This window comes from Metopolophium dirhodum, chromosome 1, assembly GCF_019925205.1.
Source record: "Metopolophium dirhodum isolate CAU chromosome 1, ASM1992520v1, whole genome shotgun sequence".
Classification (NCBI taxonomy): domain Eukaryota; kingdom Metazoa; phylum Arthropoda; class Insecta; order Hemiptera; family Aphididae; genus Metopolophium; species Metopolophium dirhodum.
In genome coordinates, this window is record NC_083560.1 from 128,570,617 (window position 1) to 128,595,727 (window position 25,111).

Sequence of the window (25,111 nt, forward strand, 5' to 3'; positions counted from 1 at the left end):
TTATATACCTACATATTATTGAAAATTAATACGCAATAATCGGAATCGACATAAAAAAAAAAAGCATCAGGACAACAGGATACAAGGGTAAAATAAAAGACAGTCCTCCATAAAACAAGACGTATGGTATAATAATAATATAAATTGATCTGCAGAATTTCCAACTAATGGTTGTTTTATTATTTAAAAAATCAATAGGATTAAAGTTGAACATATTCATTTTTTAGAAAGTGTTCCATCCGACCTTATCACCCCTATATTTATAAAATGAACTCTTTACACATCAATAAACAGTAAAATAAAGTAAAACAAGGTATATTAAAGGTATTTTAAAACATGACTAATTTTGGTTAATTAAAATTTACACTGGTCACTAATTCATAAATCACAATAAAAACACTGTACGATATCAAATTAAAAAAAAATCTGAAAAAAGTGGATGTCACTCTGCTGTACAGTAGGTTAAAAGTGGGTCACTTTATAATGTATGGTATTAAATTTGAATTCAATGATTTAATATCATTATTCATTGTATACGATGAACGATTCTGAGAGGAGACGGTTTGTCAATGTGGATATTTTATATTATATTTATATTGTTATAACTACTATTATACGGTAGCCGGTAAGTTGTTTTAATATTATAAAATTACGACAAAATAACTAAAACCGTTATTCTTGGTTATTTAATATGTAATTTGGTCCAAAATTGAACATAAAATAACAATAAAAAAAAACTGAGTCTTATATTTTTAAGATTTTTTGGTTACAGAATAACTTACTTACGTGAAACCTTGTTTTAACTTTTTAAACCTTAGCTATAAAAGTTGAACACTTTATAAATTTGTAACAACAAAATCGTTTTTAAATTTGATAAATGTTGTCAAAAATCAAACTTTAAATGCTTATAAAAAAACATTGTGCAAATGTATTTTTAATATTTTTTAACTACTTTTGTAACAATATATATTATCAGGAGCCTTGTATTAAATTGTCACTCTTTTTTACCCAACAAATAAAATGTTATTGACATTTATAGAAAATGCTAATAACTATAAACATTTAGTGAATATTTCATGTATCTACAGTTACGCCAAAAACCCAAATAGATTTTGTCCAAAACGGTTTTGTTCTTTGTTTTGTTCTTCCCTGTGCTTTTGAAAACTATTGAGAATTTCAAATTTTGAATGCACCAACTATATTCACTATCCCATTGAACAAGATACTGTTGAAGACCAAGTATTATTATCGCACATAATATCACGATTATCTAATTTCCGTCACTCCATTACTGTAGGTACCAATGTCAGTACTAAAGTGCTACAGAGGTTCTCAACATTTCACTATTTTGTACATAATCATGGGGTTGTATTCAAATTGTCTTTATAAACAATATGTGCGTACGCGGGCGTTAACATTTTTTTTTGAAATATATGTTCCAATGACAATCTGACAGATTTTTGATATGGACTATTACATAGGTACCTACATATTATGTGTATGTCTTTACAGACTCAAATATGGGCCATCCGTTTTTTTTCTTACAAGCAATCTTCACGTGCATGGTGATTTATAACAGAGATTTATTTACTTTACCACAGTATTTCTCGGTTCCATACAATATATATTAGGTATATCCGTATAGGTATACTTACTCGCGTTGTACATAATAAGGCATAATAGTATTATGACATTTTACGCATCAACGAAATATTAGTGAGTATGCTACCACAGAGGTCGGTGTCATTCATATCGTATTTAATAATAATATGTGAGTGACCATTACGAATATTGTATATTATCATGCTGAGTTTCCAGGCTTACTCGCTTTGACTTACAACGCTGCTCTACAAATGGTGTGCCCAAAACGCAATACATAATATAAACATTATTTTTGATGTCCATCCGCCATGTTTGCGAGGGCGGTGGGTTGTGTGTCGTATGTGGAAAATCCACAGATACTTGATACATAGTGTTATGTATTGCGCGTATACCATGATGATATATAATCTCACGTAGTCACGTAGTATATACATAATATTCTTAATCAAATGTATACTGATGACTGTGAAAACTTTATTTATACTCGTTTATATTATATCTATAATGCGTTGTACGTTTTCCGACCAAAATAAATGGTGAGACAGTACTTCAAGCAATAATACAAATCCCGTATTTGTAAAATAAAGTTTTATTTTATACTTGGAGTGGCGCGAGCAAACTATTGTTTTTTATTTGGCCTGTTAACGGGTTTTTATTTTTATTTTTTTTTTTTTTTGCTAGTTGAATGAAAGTTTCATGTATGTGGCTCCTTTGTAATATAAATTGAATAAAAAAACGAACAAGGTCGGTTTTGGTATTTATGAGCAAAACATAAAGATATTCGATAAACGTTGAAAAATAGTTACCAAAATCAGTAAAATCTCTATAAAAAAAACTTTTTAGGTAATCCTTTACTATATTCTTATTATTTTGTACTATAGCCGGCCTCGATTTGGATTATAATAATAATATTTTAATTCTAATTGAAAAACATATTTATCTTAGCATGTAGTTATAAATCTAGTCTTGATTTAAATAGTTCATAATGTTGTGGCCACGATTGTTGTGAGTCATTTTCAAATTTTAGTCATTATTACATTTCCACATGACGTCATGTCGTTACAAACTATGAGCATTATTATATTAAAGGGCTTATGTTTTTCCCTGTACGTTAATTATTTACCCTATAAAAAATATATTATTAATACTATGAATCAATTGAAATATTATTATTATTATAATATAACATATCAGTTTATAACTTGACAAGTTGAGCTCATTATAAACTATTTACACGTATAATAGCCACTGGGACCATGGACCTACTTCGGTCCCATTTAATCGTATATATGGTATAATAGTGCATATTTTAGTCTAATGCGCATAATGTGGATACCATGATTCTTATTTTCTTACACTTAAATATTAGATTGTATAATTTATTATAGCAGGGAATGTAAAAAGGTGACTAACTTTTTAAGAAAAGCGACATTTTAAACATTAAGACAATATTCTAATTATATATTTAACTTTTTTTTCACACAATTGGGGTGGATATTCTCAAGAAAAACTGGAGGTCATAATTTAAAAAATATAGTTAATCTTGAATGGCTAAACTTGATAAGTATTATACATTCTACTCATGAAAGAGTAATCATCAGGTTTCAGAACTTTGTGCACTCGCTTAAAAACCAGTGAAATATGCATAAAAAAAAAAAAACTCAAAACGAATTATGCAACAACAATTAAAATAATGAAATTTCGGAACGATAAAGGGCTGAGATGCGTTAATTTTGCACGAGTTATGAAAAACTATTGTTTTTTTTCATTCGGAAAATATTTATTACGTATTTATTTTAATGTTGAATTTACATTCAAGTTAGACAACGCAAAATTAATTCCTCATTTTTCCATCTTGCGCATTGTGTATCACCGCAGCCTGCAGTGTACAGAAAGGAAAACGAAATATATTTTGCTACTAAAAAATTACCGTACAACAGTATTATTACGCCCATTTATGCGTTAACAGTTTTCGGAATTTAAATAGATATCCGACACCGACTTTTCTAATGGTGTACTTATAAAGTTGCAAGCCCCGAGGCCTGGACTATAACGACTCATCGTGCTATATTATTATTCTCGAAGAATCCGGAGGGGAACAAATTCAGATATAGGTACACGCCGTTCGAATAATCCCCGGGATTAGTATTCGGAAATAAGTTTTTTGCGTACAGGAACCAATTCGGAAATACCTGTTTTTAATGCGGGATTCTGCAAACCACGACACGTCGAAATTACATCTCAGTGCTACGTAAACTCGTACCTAGGTACATACCTATATAATGAAGCTTCAAAGTTTAAACATCATCCGTCCGCCGACGAATAACTAATTAGTTTGGTGAAGAAAAAAAATTGTAGAAAACCACACGAGAAGTATTATAATATAATATAGGTATGCGCTCAGACTTTGGACTATTCGTTCGAGAAACAGTTCCTACGAATTCTCATGCTGCAGGTAGCGTAGGTACCTACTTTATTATTACCATAATATTTAGCGATGATCAAATGAGTATTATTATGTCAAGCATATTATATTGTAAGTTGTGACTATAATGATTATTAGTTACAATTTACAATACCTAGGTACACGAAAAGAAGAAAATTACATTTTTTTTCATCACGCATTAATTTCATATATTTACTTATATAAATTATAATTTTATAAATGTACAAAAAAATTCTCTATGTTTTACTCGTAAATTGTTGGTCTTTTGTTAACGGGAATATTTTAGGAATACAAAATAAAATGATATGTTCAATATTTTCTTAAGTTATTTTTGATTTATCATTAGGTACTTAAATAGTTTTCATTAGAATTAAAATAACATTTTTTTGTATTATATAAAGAACACGAGATCCATGCCGAAGTTAATACTAATCGGTAAATGAAGGAAATGTGAATCGTTTCAATGCTATATAACTTAACTATTATTGTTTAACCTGGTTGGTATCTTACACTTTTACGTACCATTTAAATTTTATTAAATAGCACGCTGTATATGGCCGCAGGATACCTAAAACTGTTAGTATTTTACTATAACCACTAAAACCGCTGTGATAAGCCATAAGTGCCAAGTGGGTTTTATAATTTAACAGGTATCAATAGTTAACTACAAATTTGTCTCGTCGCTCGTCTTAAATACAATATTTCTCATTGAAATATCGAATTTACTAGTTTCCACATTCATGATAAATCAGAGTTTTCCTATTATTTGTATCTCACAGTGTTATTTAATTATTATTATATATAATATATACATGCAGAGATTAAACCATAGAAATATGAAGACAACGTATTTTGTTTTGCACTTATAATAGTTTATTAACTTTATATTAATATTTTTATTGAAAATTCAATGTCTAATAATTTAGATACGACATTAAGGAATTTTTATGATTTCGAACATTCGGGAGAATTCCCGGGAACTACCTTGTAAAGGTTTTTTTCTTTCCATACACTATTTTTCATTTAAAAAACGGAGTGAATACGTAATTTATGCAAACATAATATATTATACAATAAAATATACACAAAATATCATTTAATACAGTATGATGTGTTTATTGTGTACTAAAAAAATCAAAAGTATTAGGACTTGACCGAGCATTCAGTGCAATTCTCGGCAGGGTACGTTCTCGACATAATATATACTTAACATTTTGATTTTTCCGCCTGTGGATTCTCTGTAGGGTTTATTCTTTCGTCAATGCGTGATTTGTGATTTTGTCCGAACTGTGAGCAAAATAGAACACCGTTCTCGGTAAAGAAAAAAATCTAAAAAAAATTCTGAGGACGCAAATACGTCATCGAGGCAAACATATATACACGCAATCGTACCATTTAATACAGTATACTATGGTGCGTGAATTTAAAAAAAAATCAAAAGTTTTGAGACTTGACGCGAAGGATCGTCACTTGGCGCTGGTCCAAAACAATATTTGATAATGTTATTTTTTTTTCGTCGCAGACGATTTTCCTTTTCCCTCGTCTGGCGCCGCCGCCACGTGGACATAATACATATAATATACATTTTATATCACGACGAACGAATCCCATTTAATTGGATTACACTGTATACACCGTCATTGTCCGTTATGTTTTATTATTATTATTATTATTATTATTATTATTATGGATGTCGAGTGGAAATTTACAATCAGTAAAAATTAACTGCGACCGTCGACGCCGCCGCCGCCGTAGGGTCGCCACAAATAACCAGCCCTATTATAATATATGAGTATATGTATACCTACTACGCAATATTATAGGTATAATATATATATATACACCACGTGTGGGTGCCGTTAAAATTCCACCATAGATTTAATCATCGTAACCGTGATGTGCAAACATTATAATATTATTAATATCATCAAGCCGTATCGCATTATCGGATATTACCCGCACTTTATTGGTGATGTCGAAATAACATAATATATATATAATATAGATGCCCAGGGATATCGTTTTTAAAACTTTTAACTTTTAGTCAGTTAATTTTCAAATTAATTTAATGATTTAACTATAGTTTATGTAACGATCCCATAACTTAGCCGTTTCCGGTTAATTAAAAAAAAATAATTGGTACTTTAAGTTAAAAACCAATATATTATATAACCGACATAATATTATATTTATCAGTATAAGTTATAACTGCGAATAAGATTAAAACTTAATTTAATTTAATATTTTTTTTTATACTACAAAACTCTTACGATTTCAATAAACTAGGTAATATCACACATTTCATCAAAATACACAACCTATAAATCCTGTCCATAATCTAAAAAGAAAATATCGCAGAGGGCTGAGAGAACTGAACTAAAGTAATATGATGTAATAATAAAATGCAATCAGAGAAAAAACGAAACGTGTTGGGTTCTATCACTTGATATTATGGTCTCCTCCTTATATTAGTTTTTTATTGTACGCGTGATCAAATTAGGTACCCATCTTCTTATTCGTTTAATATTGCGAAGAGCGTATGGTAAATATTATTTTATTAAATAATAAAAATATTTTGTTTTTTTTTTTTTTTGCTAAACCATGCCGCGACCGTACCATAATACCATTATATTGTTATAATTTAATTTATAATATAATTTATCCTCTGTACAATGGTTTTAATCAAAAATAAATCAATGAATGTTTTATTCAAACACGTAATTGCCAGCTAACCACAACAGTTTGAATTCAGTATTAGTATGAATGTTTAGTTTGGCAAAAGGGTTAATAATTATTTCGATCAAATTAAAGAAGACAAATGTGTAACCCAGGTGAAAATTAAGGGTAAGAAACCGAAGAAGCCGCTTTGCTATATTAGTAGGTGCAGTTGAATGCACGTCATCGATGAGTAGGTCACTGCAATTGGTGCAATAAATTTGAATTTAATAACTAATCATTGTATACGAAAAACTAAAAACAATCCCGAATGGGAAAAGTCTTTAAACCAATTATATTTATTATTTTATGGTATACCTGCTTATATTTTATTTATTTTTTAATTTTAATAGAATTTATTAGAATTTTGACCTTACAATATTAGATACCTATGACCTACCTATCACCTTTAAGCATGCTTTTATAATAATAAATAAAAATACTAATATTGCTAATTGCTATTAGTAATTCATTTTTCGATCATAGTGAAACGGTAGATTGAGTTAATGTTTGCCAAAAACAAATCTCATATATCAAATATTTGAGTATTACATGCAATATTTACTGTCTAGCTAATATTAACTTGTAAGTCAACTGTGAGAACTTTTACTGATCGCTGCTCCTTTAGTTCTAAGTTGACTTAATTTGAAAACTCCACATTGACTTTTAAACATCTAGAGTTAAATGCATAATATTATTTATTGAGTACTAACCCCCCAAAATTGAGTCAACACCGAATTTACATCACCGACTCGAGTTATCATTATTTTTCTTTTTTCACTTACTCAACCACCTCTGCACATCATCGTGCGCCACGAGTCTGACACGTAGCGCGCGTTATCAAAAGTAATTTACTTACGAGTATTATACAACAACATAACACTATAATACTTACCGAACAGTAATAATAATAATAATAATGTAGCACAACACACATTTTATATTATATTATAGCAATATATACTGCGCATTTAATATTGTAATAATATATAATATGTAATACGTGAGACGGCCGTCATCTCGCAGCGTATATTGTATAGTGGTCGACCGGAGTAAAGTTTGTACACAAATCCGAGTGGAAAGTTTGTTGTGCGATCCCGCCGCCCGTCCGCCATTTGTCAAACTCGCCGTGGATGTTCGAGGGGAGGGGCACGAGGATAGGGGAAAGAAAACGCGATAAATCCTCGTGGGGGATTTTGACACTGATTGCCACCAAGTTTAATGGAATATTTACTGTTCCATATTACACGTTGAGCCGACAAAACGGGGACACATACACACCAATATAATATAATATGAGTGAGTGAGTGAGTATATTATTACAAAGAAGTGTTATTATACATGTACAATAATGAACTGAGGACCGTCGCCAGTGGTGGGTCCAAGATTGTGTATGTGGTTGTGAGGAGGAGAGGCAAAAAGTAAAAAAAAAAAATATTCAATACTTATTTATAAAAAAAAATACACTTTTATTATTGGTGACTACTGCTGATTAGTATAAAAGAATTTTATAATATTAATGATTGCCATGTCACGTCGGTCTAATTGGCTGTATAAAATAATATGTTACACGCTTTCGGTTGACTTGTATAAGTACAAAGTATAAAGTATAGTTATTTATTACGTTGGTATCAAAACGAATATGGTTCAGAAACCTAAATAAAAAAACCCATAGATTCGTTTATAAAATACATTTATTTATTTTTGAATGTTGTTACTCGTAAGTTTTACGTCACAACTATAGGCTAGTTAAATTAACTGGACCATGGGGGAAACACCCCCCTCCCACCTTAAATCCACCAGTAACCGATATTGTACGTGCACTCTGATTCTGCTGTTCATATATAATTATATTATATTATATATTATTATACATATTATTATGTGGTGGTGGTATACTTGCGTGGTGAATGCACACGCATGTGACGTGTTACCGGCAAATAGTTTAAATCACTTAAGTGGTCTTGCATTGTTTTTCTTAAAGTTTACGAAAATTCTCGTCGGTACGTGTCATCAGCTATTTCGAAAACGATAAACCGGACATTACCTCAGAGATGTTTAAACGCATCTTCGTGCCTGCATTCTATATTACCTATAATAGTCAAAGGCGGACTGAGATCCTAGCCAGATAATATAGTTATATTATCTTAACTTAAATGCATATTTCACGGCTAAAGACGTTTATGTGGGAAATTTCGTAATTTCCCTAAAATTTGGGAAATGTAGAAATTGTATACATTGCCTATTTAGATCCACCTTACAATTAAATAAGTAGATTAACTTTTTTAAACCGAGTTAAGTCAATAATATATTAATATTGTATCCACATGACCACATTCTACTTTAAGCTAATTATTAACCTCCAGTGTTCACTTCACTTAACTGATCTCCAGTTTATTATTTTCATTAACTTGCCCACGTTTTTTCTTATATAAGTAATAATGTGTACAAGTATTTATGTTTGATTTTTGATTGATTTATGTTTGGTAATTACCTACTTATCAGTATTTCTGTGGTAATTTACATAATTCTTTGGGAATACGATTTTTACATAAACTGGTGGGACTGGAGAGTCGCAATGGCTATGTCGAGGCACCAGTCGATAGTCGTTTGTTTGGATCTCTTTGAAGCTGGTGAATATTTTCAGAAATAACACTCAACCGAGGATTTCCTATTAAATAAAATAAAACAAGAGGATCCAAAATACCATTATGGTATAATGTGCATAATATAGTTTATATCATAGTTGCATCTGTAGTTGATGAAGATCACGAATTCTTCAAAACTCGTCTGAACAAACGGACTTCACCGTTTACAACTCTGTTATACCTATATATAACTGTTTTAAACATATAATATTATATTAAATGTATAATCTGCCTCGACCGGAAACTGGACTTTGGTCTACACTCTACTCTCTACGGTGCAGTATTTTATCGTTATAATAATATTATACCGAGACAACGCATGCGCTGTAATAATATGAAAATAATGAAGCGCAGTGCCTCCGGTTCGTGGGGATTTCGATAAACCGCACCAAACTGCAGCTGTTAATCGACAAAGACTGCCGGACCCGACGGGCATTGCACACACGGATTGTCTATAAAGTTCGGTGACTATACATATACACCCTCGCCCACACGACCCACTCGCCCACCCACAGACCTTAACCTCCGACTCCTGCCGGGCATACGCGTATTATATAATATTACAGTGACGATCGCCGCTGCAGCGTTGCAATACTACGATGATAACGTTTTATTTTAATGCGACCATTACACGCTATATCCGTTGTTGTAATGTTTATTGTGGCCAACACTCGGAAGAACAGACGTGGCCGCCGAATCATTAAAATATTTAATTAAATTTATCTTTAATCGTTTAATCGCACGCGCGATACCCACTCATCCATCACCCATCGCCAATATTACCCCTCACTACCAACCCACCCACTTCTAGACACACTATCGGCTATCGCGTATTATCGTTATTATTAATATTTGTTGCGTACAGTGTACACACCGCCATACCTTCGAATACGTGTAACAGCGTCGTATCTAGGCATCGATAATAATTATTATATAACACACGTCATAATAATTTTAACAATACAATAACATGTTGAAAGGTCCGTGCACTAAAGTTGATCAAAGAGGGGGGCTATAGCTTCTTCCCTTTGGTAAAATTATATATTATATATTTATTTATATGTAGGTACAGTATACATAAAATAGTAGTTCATACGTCTTGAATTCCCTAAATTAAATTAGGTATTATAAATAAAATTGTAACTTTAATTCGTATCATAATATCTTATCTATAATCAGTTACAATTAACTGAAATATTATAATATTGTATTAATTGTGAAAAAAGTCGAGCCCCTCCATTTCAAATTTCCAAATCCGCTCTTGAAACCGTTAATATTATGTGGTATTATATTACGCCGAAGCCTCCACAATTCGACAGGTTTCGTTTTGGTGCGTACTTAAGTATTTATTTTTTTTTTTTGGAAACGCTCTCATATCTTAGGGTCCGGTTGAGAGGGTCGATAGGCAGAGCGCTCCGACGTATAATATGTCGTATATATCTATTTTCTACGACGTTTATTGTGTTGAAAATCGGACGTTACAGTTTGTAATTTAAAAATATAGTTTTTTACGAATTTCCTTGCAACGGTTTTCGAAAAAAATCTTGTAAAACGTTAGCGTGTTTCAAATAAATGTTTGATTATTTTTTTTTTGCAGCCAAACCCAAATTCCTAAGAATTTTTATTTTTATTTTCCACCTGCGATGCACTACCATCCTTTGCCTAAATAGGGATTTCGGATATTTTTCTTGTCACTTTTTTTAGCTAAATATACGAAACTGGGTTTTTAGATAATTAATTTCATTTATTTTATAGCCATCGATCATAGAATTAATAATATACAAAATGCTTTTCAATACACAACTTTAAGGCTTAAGCTGCTATAATTCTGAAATTAACTTTCATACAATTCGGAGCTAAGCGAGCACTCAGGGTAGCAAGAACTTCTACCAGTCAAGTAATCCTCGATCTGATTTTGATAAAATCGTGATGGAGACTGTGAAACACATAAATAATTATTTCCATAAACTTTGCTTACAACGAAACGTGATTATACGTAAAAATAATTCATCCGTGTTTGCTTAAAAATACGAACAACTTTTAAAGACTTATTGTTATGTTTTCTTTTTTCTAATTTTATCATGCAATTAAAATCTTAAATGGTTTTAAAATAATCATTGTTCAACGCAGGCACATTATAATATTATATTACAAACGGTCCGGCGCGCGGCGCTGCGATGTAGTACATAACTGAATAAAATTTTTCGGTAATAAAAACATTAAGCATTTTTTTTTTTTGACAGAGAAAAATTATTATTTTATTTTAAATATTTGATTTCAAATTAGTAATAAAAAGGTAAACTTTTATCTGAAAACATTAGGGTTTTCGAGGCGTTTTAATAAATTGTTCAAAATGTTTTCCAAATGCAATGTGGATTGCACTGCACGATTCATCGTGTTTTCCACTATATACCTACGTATAGTTGTTGTAAATTCATAAAAATGATACCTACCTATAGAGTGCAGCGTAAGAGACACAGCTGGTTGTTGGTTTGTAAAATTCCCGAGGGGTTGCATCCATGTATAATGAAATAATAATGGACTGGGTACCAGCTACATTTTATTATGATTGGATTTTAAGAAGCTTAGACGAGTTATCACAGTACTATAATGTTAGCATGGTCATTGGTAACCGGTAGTAATGCCATTGATAACTTCATCACTGCAACTGTTTGCAAACATCTTATCTGATCATCAGAGCCTCACTTGCGTGTTTCATTATCCTATCAATTATATTTTTATTGCATTTCACATAAATACACATTTTTAAATAATAATTAATATTTTTACGTTATAATAATAGGTTTTTGACGTCTATAAACCATTATAATGGGTATCGTGACATTGGTTTTACGTCGGGGATAGTCGTGATTGGGTGAGGGAATTTGTATTGTAATTTCGAGATATTGAATATTCCGGGACATTGACGTTTGACACGATTCGGAGCTCGTCTGTGCGTATGCTACTGCAGCACTATTGTAACACTTAAATATTTAATCGCACCGTTTGCCGAACAAAGGTCGTGTACAGGGCTCCGATAACGACCTGACAAAATCGTCTGGACACGAATATTATTATAATAATATTGCACGAGTGAACCTACCTATCATATCATTATCGAACCATTGGGCAAACCGCTGAAAACGCTTATAAAGACCGATCCCCGCCGATAATACCAACTAACGATCTTCCGAAAAACCATAACAACTAGGTATCTCAATATTATAATAAATGTACAAATATTAGACACGGCCCAAATATTGTTTTCTGACCATGGCTGGAGATTATAGCAGAGAACTAGTAAAATTCGTATATTTGTCTTTTACACAGCCGCATAACTTGAAGAAAACAAAAGTTTTATTTTGAGACAAAGGTAGATGTGTAATTTTGGTTTTTTCCCATGTAAATCATATATTTTGTCATTGCTTAAATTTTTTTTATTGCATGTACCTAGGCGTATTTGTCACGAATTTCAAAAGATTTACAAGACAATTAAAAATGCTATGTACGTTTTCTTAATAGTGACTATTACTGTCGCTTTCGGTTATTACAATTTATTTGATAACACCTAATAATGATATTATTATATAGTCAATGCAGTGGTCATAATAGTTATTCTTCTTGGATTCAAATTAATTTTAACCTCCACAGTGGACATATGTGTTATATCTTAACTCATGACTCAATTTTACGGACGCACGTATTTTAATAGTATTTTACAAAAATTGTTATAAAGGAATTTGAAGCATAATATTATGTGTACGCATATTTCGTTACTTGTTAGAGCTTTGCCTTTGCCGTACTGATGATATTCTTATAATAATTCGTCGTCAGATCATAATAAATCGGTTTACCCGTACGCAATGTCGATAGTCAATCATAAATCATAATATTATTATTATAACTGTGGCCACAATGATTTCGGCTGCATTATTATTCATTCGCGGGCACCTTAAGCCGAATGTACGATTATTATAATAACGACGCCTGTCTTACACCTTACACAATGCTAGAGTCACGTCATTTTTTATCGAGACAAAAATTTGGTGAGTGCCTAAGTGGTCTCCCTCACTCCACCCACATGACTAATGGCCTCTTGCGTCTGCGGTGGTGCGTGATATTATTATTACTATTTTTATATTTAATATTATAATATAATATCGGTCGGATAAAGGCCACCCCACGACCGACGGTGACTCGGTGCGCAGCATTCCGTAAAAATTTCTTTTTTCTGCATTAATTCACACTATATACGTGCTTAATAATTTAATGTCTACCCAGAAGCAGCCTCTCTCCCTTCTCTCTCTCTTTCTCTCTCCCTCCCTCTCCCTCTCTCTCTCTCTACCTCTCTCTCTCTCCACCTATCTATCTATATTTATATCTCTCTATCTCTCTCTCTCTCTCTCTCTCTCCATTTATCTATCTATATTTATATATATATATCTCTCACTCTCACACATACTCGTTTAATACGAGTGACGTCAAGCACACAGCTGGTGGACAATGGTGGACGTTTGGGGGGGGGGGGGGGGTTGTTATGGGAATGGGGTGTGGTGAAAGAGAGGGCTGGACGAGGGCGCGAAACGAGATTTTGGGCGGAAAGCGAAAAAATTAAGTCGTTAAAATAATGGGCTGTAGTGCCGCCGAGTATAACCGAGTTCAAGACGTGTAATCAAGCCACGGTCGCCATACCACTATCACATTATTATTATTTTTATCATCACTATTATTATTTTATGTGTACGCAAAATCTCCATGCAACGCAGTCCTGGATGTACCTGAACGCATAAAATAAAAATGAAAACACCGTGGACAGGGCGATTTGTATACTACAACACCGGGAAGCTATTCACTAACTGATACTCAAAAATGTATCAGAAATTGTTGGGAAAACGTTCCAACGTGGAGTAAATAATAATAATATCACCACGAATCATATTAATTAATATTAACTGTAGGTATAGAAAATAAAGGTTTTGTGAAAATGGATGCCTGGAGTGGAGGTAATACAAAATATCATTAAAATTAAATGTGTGATAAACGTAGTCTTAACATACTACTGGTAACTTGTATACTTTAGATTGAAAATATTGACTTTTGTACTTGATATAAAACCACTTCTTACTGAGAAAAAACAATAAACTATTAATAACTTTTTATTATCATTCCTTTAAAAGTCCTCTACCTGTCCGTGATGATAATCCCGTTAAAATCGGTTCGGCTGTTCTAAGATTAATCCGGACATATAGAAATAGCTAGACACTTGTTTTATTTATTTGTAGGTATAGATTTGTAAACTGTTGTGAGCACTGTGATAACTAAAACTTTCACTGTTCTTTGAGATTTGTTTATAAGAGCTATAAATATTATATTTTCTACATTGTCAAACTCCAAATCAACTTTAATTATCTTAGCCAAACATTCAACCTTTTCTCGTTCATTGTAATTACTAATTAGTAGCTTTTCATTGTGGTTTTAGTCATCTTTCCAGTCGTCTGTTGTCGGTTCTGCCATTTCCTTAGGTTGTAATACTTCCCATAAAACTTCACTAGTTTCCCGCACAATCATAGCTAAAGTAGACACTCCCGCCAGAAATTCAAAATGCAGAGATGAGAAATGCGTTCCAGTTGCTAAATATCTAAATACGTAAATACATAAAAAAAAGTAATGACATAAATCCAATTAAGACTTTAAACACTATATCTCGAATTTTAAATTTTAGTAAAATAGTTGATTACATTGTATATTATACATTTTATAAAATATTTTTAACTGTCAATCGTAGTAAATATTAATGTTATTATTGCACCGTGTCATTGTACTATTTACTTACCTTAAAGTTATGGTTAATCGTTCTTCTTCTGATATTGGACTACGCATATTAGTAACTTGTCTTGTGAGATAAGGCCTAACAAGTGAAATCTACATAGTTATGAATTATATAAAAAGTGAAGTACAAAGATAAAATATAATATTTTTAACATTCAACTTGTATGTGTATTGTGTATAACTTTATAATTGAATGTTTATTTTTTCTCTTACTAATTTGTCGAATGTTGTAATAGACATCCTGTAGTATTTAGTAAATTCTTCTGGATGAGCTCTCAATAACATAAAATTTACTTGAAATTGTCCTTCTTAAGGCCTTTTCAGGTTAATCGGATGCACCCAATAGCGCCTATTGTAGCTTTTCCGCTTTTTTGCTTTTTGATGGCGTTTATATAAAGCGTAAGTTACGGCCACGGCTTCAACGCGTTTAACTCCATGATTAAATGAAAAAATTAAGTACACTATTCACTTTTAAATAACTTTAAATTCACTTTAAATGTATGGTAACATTTTGTAAGTGTTCCTCAACCACGTTTTCGGAACAAATGATTCGCTCCAATTTGTATAACCTAATATTTTGATTTTTGTTAAGTTTGGCTTCAATAAATTGGGTATGAGAAATTAGTGGGGACGCGATTTAAACGCTCGTGTGTAAGCGTACGCGTACGCGTTTTTATATTTGCCGCGATTTGAAAATCACGTACGCGCGCGTTCGAATCGCTTCGTGTGTAACCAGATTTAGGGTAGAAAATGTACACTCGGGCACGGCAGACATTAAAGGTAGGCACATATTTATAGGGTATTATTTTTTATATTCGTCAAAAGTTCTGTACAACGTTGAAATGCGCCTTCAGCAGCTGCAGTTTCTGGGTTGATTTTTTTTTTCATTTTCATTTCTTTCTCCAAACAACTAACTCTACATTCAAACATAAATGTATAAAATTATTAGATAGGTAGTTATTAGAAAAACACTCTCGTAAGGAGCAGTCAAAATAGATTGGTTACCATTAGGTTTCGGAACTGTAAATTTATATTCTAGGTGGAATATTATACATTTTTTATGTGAAATGGTTAAATTAAAATTTAAGTACAGAGTTGGACTTTGCATATTTTTCATATTTCGTTGTAATATAATACAAAAAGAATCCATATTTGACAATTATTATTATACATTAAAACAGATTGCGTTACATGTGGGCATTTTTCCATGAGTACCATACTTGGGTCTTACATTTATTTTTGGCTCTCATTATTACAATACTACTGGTTTTTAGTCGTTTAATTCGTTATCTTAAGGTTGTGCAATTCATTTTAATATTAGTATCGAAAACCTAGAACTAATGCTATTGTTTTTGTTATTTATTAATGTCATAGAAAACAAAATTTTGAAATTATTGTCGGCAGTTATAATAACATGTAAATCTAGAACTAAAACTGGGATTCATGGTGCTCAACCTGTTAATAGCACATACTTCTAAAATAAAAGAACAATATTGAACTGTTGGTGTTAGAACAGTACGAGCCCGACCAATTAAATTGAACAACCTCATAGACGTACTTGACAGATGCAAATGTACAATAATTAAAAAATAAAATATAAGTGTTTTATTGTTCTTGTGCAGTCTCGTCCTTGTGCTGCAGTATGCTTGTAATACCTACGTTGCAACAGTAAACGCAGAGTGCATTTATTGTATATATATTATTATATATGCATTGCAAATTTACAATTTGCCGTTTTTGTTTGTTTAATGCGGATCGGATAAAGCGCTAATCAGTGATGAATAAATATTTGATGACGCTTCGGTAAACTCATCACAGTGTAGATAGCTGCAAACGGCTTAGATATTTTGTTTTCTTTGATAATTTTGTCTTTATTTTATACGGTTCGCACATCAAATTTTTTGCGCGATATCTTCATAGGCGTTTGGCTGTTTATTATTATTATTTTTTTTTTAAATTTTGCCGTATTAAAAATTATTCATTGTCGGTATAAATTTGATAGTAATATTATAAGGTAAACGGCGCTGCCGACGTCATGAGCAATTCTTACTCGACGTAATATAATAATATGTGCTCGTACTACCGCGACATTATTGTTAAACAAACTTCAAGACTTATGCATACATCGTTATTATACATATCTGTTTTTCGATAACTACTCACTCGGTAACCTTGAAAGCTACATTTCCGAAGTTTGTTTGCCGTTCGATTGATATACCACGCGGCACGTGAAATGCCTGCACGAGTGGGTACCTACTTTTTTTTTTTTTTTTTACTGCCCGACGTAAAGTGACTTTTGGTAAATAATAAAACAAACAGAAAGACACGTATTGCAAAACCAATAGCCCCATCCATCATCAAAATGTATAGAAAAAATAAAACGAAGAAGATAATTGGACGACTTTGGACCCCCTCCCCACCCCCACTACAGCGCCAATAGCTTATACATTTTTCGTATGCGGTGGAAAGTAGGTGCGCTATATATACTGTGTATAATATATATATATATATAAGGTATTGTACCAGCCCAAACACGGGACCGACGTGAGACCGAAGGGGAAAACTACAAATCTTTACAGTAAATATCACGTCTCGATGTATTGACGAATACGTTTTGTTTATTGTATTGAATTTCCAACACTGGTTCGTATTTTGATATCGTCAAATGTTTACGATAACGTAATTTTCCACGTTTCGTGTCTACACATAAATGTAATCTCGACTTCTATATCATTACATTTCTGAGGAGAGTTTATTCTACGGTATATCGGTATACTACGTAGGTGCTGCCACTACGTATATGTATTGCCATGGTATTATAGGTACCTGTTTTTCGGTTGTCGTGAAACGCGTCCGCCGACAGAACAACAAAAACAAAAAAAATGCCTCACAAAACGCCCCACAAAACGTATCACAAAATGCCGGAACAGCATAGGTAGCAATATTATTATAATAGATGTAGGTAGGTACTTTAAGCGTGTTATATCTTAAAAAACCGCCGACGCCCTATCGACTCGATATAACCCGCAATGACCAAAGGGCAGGGGGAGGGGGGCGTGATTGCATACACCTCATCGCTATTATATACAGGCGGCTTCCCATCGACGTCGCCAACAATAATAATATTGTTAACACAAGATCGTACCGATTTCGAGGTACTTAACTCAATAATATTAAAACAGCTCCCAGAGATCAAAAAATTACTGCCACAATATAAATAGCACCTACCTAAATACGGTCGAGTCGTGAAAACTCAAACAACGGTAACTCGAAAAACTTGACAACTTGATTTTTTATTTATTCCCCTTGAGGTTAAGTTAGGTTAAATTCGGTTTTGGTATCTCGAATAAAACATAATATCTCAAAGCGGTTTTTTATCTCCCTTCAACTTCGATAGTTATCGCGACTCGACTGTATTAGTGTATACAACCGTGACGAGTGCCATTGAACCGATATATTGAATGAAGTAGACAGTATGCCGATTTTCCAATGTCCGTGTAACGCCATCAGAATTTTATTTGGATCTGTTCATTTGTATATTATTTAATGTTAAATTTAAAAAGTACTACGCAGTGGAACGTCGATGTATCAAAGTTCAAATTAAATGGAATTAACCTTACTAAGGTTTTTGAGGATTTCGAAAAAAAATCGACTTAAATATGTGATGATCGGTATTTATTATTAGTGTGTATAATTATTATTAATAAACTAATACGATGTAAAAAAGGTAAATATATAAATAATATAAAAATCAATATAAAATATACAAATTAAATAAACTAAAATATAATATGTTGATGACAATTTGAAATAATTTGTAATTTTTCTTTAAGTGAATCTCTCTTCGTCGATAATATTTAGTATGTATCTACTACTGTTTTCCGTCAACAATCCGTTGTACCGCATTAGGTAGTTTATAGAGGCCACAATAAGAAACCATCATTGTTCTTCTATACTTGAATCACAGAATATTTTAGAGAGGTATTTTCCTTATAACCCTTTCAAAAGGAAACGAGATATATTCCGACTTCTCAATGTTTTCACGGTGTCAGGGCTCCACTGAATATAGCGTATCGGACGTATTGGATACGCTACATTGATTTGTTAAGCTGTCAGTGGCGGTCAAACGGTGTAGATAATATGAGTGATGTGGATGAGAGGGGGGGATCTATTGGGGAGGTGGCTATGACCTTTTTTTCAATATTTATAAGAATATAAATTATAAATTATATTTTTAACATTTTCGCTGTGACTGTCAGCCAGAGCCAAAAAACCGATATTTTCACGGTAGGTCTGTCGGAAATAGACGACGCGGAGACATCTTAACAGTGCATCTGTTGGATGTAGCCGACATCAGGTCTATTGAATTAAATGTGCTGTGAAATGGTGGTGCATCGTGGAAATGTTTTGATTTGTCCAAATTTTTTAAATAACTATTTTTCTTATTTTTTTTTTTCAAAATATAAATGATATTTAAATTGGATGCGCTCCTGGTAAAATACAACAAAATATAACACTGCTTAAACGTGTCACAATAAATTTTGCGACTGTGACCAAATAGTGCATGTTGAAAAAATCGGCCACAACCCCAACACATGGCCAAATTATTCGACCACCAAAAACTCTAAGCTGTATAAAATATTCCTTATACACACCTATGTTATTAATTTATTATTATTAATAATATTCATAATATACCTAATAAATAATAATGTTTCTTCAGCGTCATATATTCAACTATGCAGTATAATCAGCCAACTCCATTCTTATGATTAAAAGTTTTTAACATGACGTATACAATATTATCTTCATAATACTATACTACATCAGCACCATTGAGTACAATAATTAAAATCACACTAACATGACGTTATACTCATCGATACATTTTACAGCTGTTATACATTTATAAATCATGAATATTATTATAATAAGACTCATATAGCTTTGTCTTTTATACATAATTTAAACTTTATAATTAATATGGAACATTTTACTATTGTTAATACATGCGCCTATTCAAATTTTATAAAATATGGGAATGATATATTATCATGAATGTGAAATTAAAAAATAATTATTGTATGTATTGCATGTATACTATATACATAAAAATATAATATATATATATAGCACATATTATTATTATTATTACATGGTTGTAATTGGTTTCTTCCCCACAATCATAATTTGTTCCTTGTTGGTTTCTTTTCAAAACAATAAATGGTTTCTGTGCGAGGTACTTCTGTGAACACCCTCAATTGATCTGTTTTGAACACGAGAAACAGTATACAGAATCGTTTCATATGGCCTCTAAAGAATACAATTAGTTCAATTATAATAATTATGTACATAATTACATTAAATTTATTTGTATATACAAACATTATAAAAATATCTTTTGAATGTTTCAAATTGAATGAAATATGATAACATTATCTCTCAACTATCTCCAGGTATCTAAAAATAATATATATTATATATATATATATAAATGTAGTTTAATCGTTTAAAATGTATAATATAGTTAGTAAAAGCTTTTGTAGAATAACTAACACCTAGGTACTATAATATTATATAATTATTAATTAATATCGAATGATATAAAAATGTCATAATACTGAAGTGTATTTAGTGTATTTAATGAATTGTTACTGTTAGGTATATATTGATTAAAATATTGTTTCTGGATTATAAATATAATCAACTTCTTACCTGTGTAAGCTCTAGTAATATATTGGTCTCAAAGATATCTTTAAGGCACGGCTTGGCCAAATTAAATGATATATCTATATATTATATAGATATAATATATTATATTTATCCGAAACTGTAAAACATAATAATGTCAAATGTAATATTCAAATTAACAACACACGGATCTTGTTTTGACAAATATATCTATGATTGCCCGTGTAAATAAATATTTATTTTTGTATTACAATGTAGTTACTTTACGTATGTAGTAATACCGGGTCTGGTCATCCTTTGTTCACTCGTCCAATATATAATATTATATTAGGAAACTTTTCAATCCAATAATACACAGAAACGTGCAACGAATAGGCAATACAAGCAATGATGAAACTTAGCAGATGCTAATTGTATTCACAGTGATAAGTTCCGCCTGCGTTAATCAGAAATATTACATTAAAAAAAAAGAAGCAAATACCCAGCTGATCTCCCCCCCCCCCTCACCCCACCCGTAACACAACCCCTCCGCACAAATGCGGCTGCAACTCGTTTGCGCAGAATGTCACAACTCGATTGTGCATAAAACATTAATTTAGCTAGGTACCTGCTGTGACGAAAACCCTTAAAAAGTAAATTCGTTTGCTCACAGAGATGTTATACGTTACCTGAGTTTCCTCACTATTTAACGGCCTATGACTAACGATTCGACAGACTACGCGGTCACCGACTTGTTGTGAAACTGTACCTATATTTTTTTTTTTTAAATAGTACTTATTTAAAAGTCCAAAATGATTTGTAATTTACTCGAACGATTATGTTAGTTTTAAGTTATACTTGATACCTATATTGTTATCGAATATTCGACAAATTGTACAGCCATATGCGACTGGCAGTACTTGCAAACGTTATAGTCGGAGTTATATTTGTCAAAAAACGATTGAGATTTGTAAACGTAATGATTGTAACAGAAAGCGATAATCAAAAATAATTAAACCGCAAAACAAAACATAACGTTTAACAAAATATATTATAAAATATCATTAAACAAAACATAACGCAGAACGTAATTTGTAGAATATCATTAAACAAAAAAATAAAGCAAAACAAAATATTTTAAAATCTTTTTATTTAAAAGGTCCTTTGGTTTCGTAGAAACATTTATTTCATGCAAACAATCTAAAAATTGATTATATTACATTCCGTAACCGTGCTATTACCTACCCGCATTAGTTATTATTTTTAAATTTAATAAGTATTAACAGGGAGACGGAGTGGCCGAGCGCACTAAGACGGCGGTTGTGACGCACACCGGCGCTGGTTCCAACCTCGGTCCACGGGCGGCATATTTCTTCGGGCAAGTCACGGTGTCCGGAGAACAAGTGCCCACCCGGGCATGGCAGATACCTACGGGTGCCCACTTGAAAATCTGCCAAAACTACACACACGTGTTTACACCTACTGTTCCCTCCCACACATTTTAAAAAACCACCCAAAGGCCTAAGTTGCCGCGGGTTAACTAATAATAATAATAAAAAAAAGTGTTTGCATTATTTTAAATAACGATAAACGCAAGACTTGGATAACGTTTTATTTCTGAATAACGTGTTAATTCGAAATAATATAATAGGGAATTTGTTTTTCAAATGCAAGCCGATGATTAATTTACCATAGGTGAAAATTTTAAAATATATATAATATTATATATAGCGTGTCAGTAAAACCTGGGTACACTCATTACCGACATTACAAACTGCTCTATACTTATTTTAGAATTCTCTCCGCGAGAGATTGATGATCCAGTGATCCAATAGTCTAAAATTTAGACTCTAAATGACTATTCTCGTCCCGCAAACCGAATTCAAAAATATGTTTAGGTACTGAGTAATATGGGTAGTTGAATTACACAGTGAACCCTGTTTTCGTGGACACACGGTGCAAGTAGGTACCTACACGGCTTTGTCGTAGTCCATCTTCGGGTTGACGACGACGGTGCACAATAATTATTGAGTCATCGATTTTCTAGTGAAAAAATGTCGAATGAGTCTCGAACGAGTTGCGCTGTGTTAACATATAAAGGCTAATAAGTTAACTAGCTTTCGGACGTCGGCCTATCATATTATAATATCATTATGATTTATGATAAAGTATTCGTCATCGTGATATTATTATTCAAAACAAATTGCGTATATTGCATCGCGGCTGGGGCGAACTCTGCACCATCGTAATATTACGGGGTTCAAAATACAAAAAAAAAAAAAAATACAAAAAAATATGAAAATGTCAGCGTTTGCCCCAGGGGAACGTCTCGCCCACCTCAAAGGTCCTTTTCGAGCTTTATTGTGCGTGCGTGCTCGGGTGTGTGCGTGTGCGTACCTTTGCGGCGGCGGCGGCATAATAATAATAATTATTATTATTATTATTACGACGACGATACAATAATATTTTACATTAAACTTGCGTTTCGTTTCGTTACAGGATTGGTTCACGAGGCAACAGTTGGTGTTGGTGATATTGATCGTCAACATATCGTTGGCGCTGATGTTTTTCAAACTTTTGACATCCTAGACGCGGCGCCGGCGGTGGACGGCTTGGACACTTCCCGCAGCCATATTATACGAAAATAGAAATACAAAATATACATTTATTATATTTTTTCAATCATGATAATAATATTATGTTGTGTTAATTCGCGGCGGTGACAAATCAATAATTATTGTTATTGCGCGTCAACATTAATTATTATTTTTATAACGACCGTTTCGGGACGAGACGGCTTCGAAGCGGCACCGGACGTCTCGTCCGGAAAACGTTTCGATGCGTTTATTTATTCGTTTCAATCACTTTTGGCAATGTTATAAACTATAAATTACAATACATATATATATATATATATATATATATTATACACGTATATACTTAATATTTATATACATATATATTATATACATATATATATACACATATAACACCACGTTTGTTGTACGGCGTTATTTCCCAATAAATCGATTTATTATTATTATATTATTATATACACGTAGTGACACGATGTGAGGTCGAACAACTCGACGACGGCGTCTTATAATATTATTGTATAAGGCTCGAGTCGAAAGCGATTGGCTTTTATTTCGGTATAATATAATATTATTTTATTTTGTTAGTAAATATAGTGCATTTGATTTAATTTTTTTTTTTTTTCGTTCTCTAGATGTTGTTGTTGTTGTTTTTTTTTTGTTCGTTTCCCGCATCAATATTATACAATGACCAAAAATATAATAATATAGCCAATATTATCACTATCATCATCGTTATTGTTATTACTATTATTATTATTATTATTATTTTTATCAATATCATTATCATTATTTTATCAGCATAATAATGAAACGCAAAACAGACACTATTGTTCTTTTGTAATCTTCATCACGTCATACACACAATATTATAAAATATTATGTAATTTTATTATATTTATAATTAATAATATTGTAATGTAGCTAATGCCGATTACAAATAATATCCACACACACACACACACACACATACACACACATACACACACTACAATATTGTACTATGCTGGCTGAGCATTCGTAGGCTTTCGTTGTTGTATGTTCTATAATATTATTATTATAATAATATGTTACGTATTACCGCAGTGTTGTTTATTTTGTATTGTGTTTCACGAGACGAGCGTACAACAATAAAACATTGAAATGGAGAAGAAAATCGCCGAGACACCGATGCAGTGTTATATTATTGCTATTATTGCTATTATAATTTATAATTATATTATATTATTATCGTGTTTTGTGTGTGTGTGCACGCAATAATAAAACGTGCGTACCTATAACGCCTCACCGACGACAGACCAAATTTTATGTGGTTTATTGCCCATTAATTTCACATATTTTATATGATATGCATAATTATTCATTATATAGGTATTGCAATCATCGATGGTCGTTCCAAAAAACGGTATTAAAAAAAAATAATATAACAATATATAGTGGTGTGTTTACGGGGCGAGATTTTCTAGAAATTCGCTAACTAATTTCACTAAGAAACTCAAACCGGCGTTGAACCAGTATTTGCACCATAATATAATTTCATATTAAATTATTTTTTGTCCCTATTATGCGATTTCTGAATAAACAACATTATTTGATATTCAAATATA

General features: G+C 32.0%; 1 protein-coding gene across 1 annotated transcript in view; it reads left to right on the plus strand.

The window, feature by feature from the left end:
• The window catches only part of LOC132937503 (uncharacterized), an 85,522-nt gene extending 61,289 nt beyond the window's left edge, over positions 1-24,233 (plus strand). Inside the window, exon 3 of the mRNA XM_061004324.1 lies at positions 23,410-24,233. Within this exon, the coding sequence (XP_060860307.1) occupies positions 23,410-23,499 (90 nt within the window). The 3' untranslated portion in view covers positions 23,500-24,233. The remainder of the gene's footprint in view (positions 1-23,409) is intronic.
• The last annotated feature ends 878 nt before the right edge of the window (positions 24,234-25,111 follow it).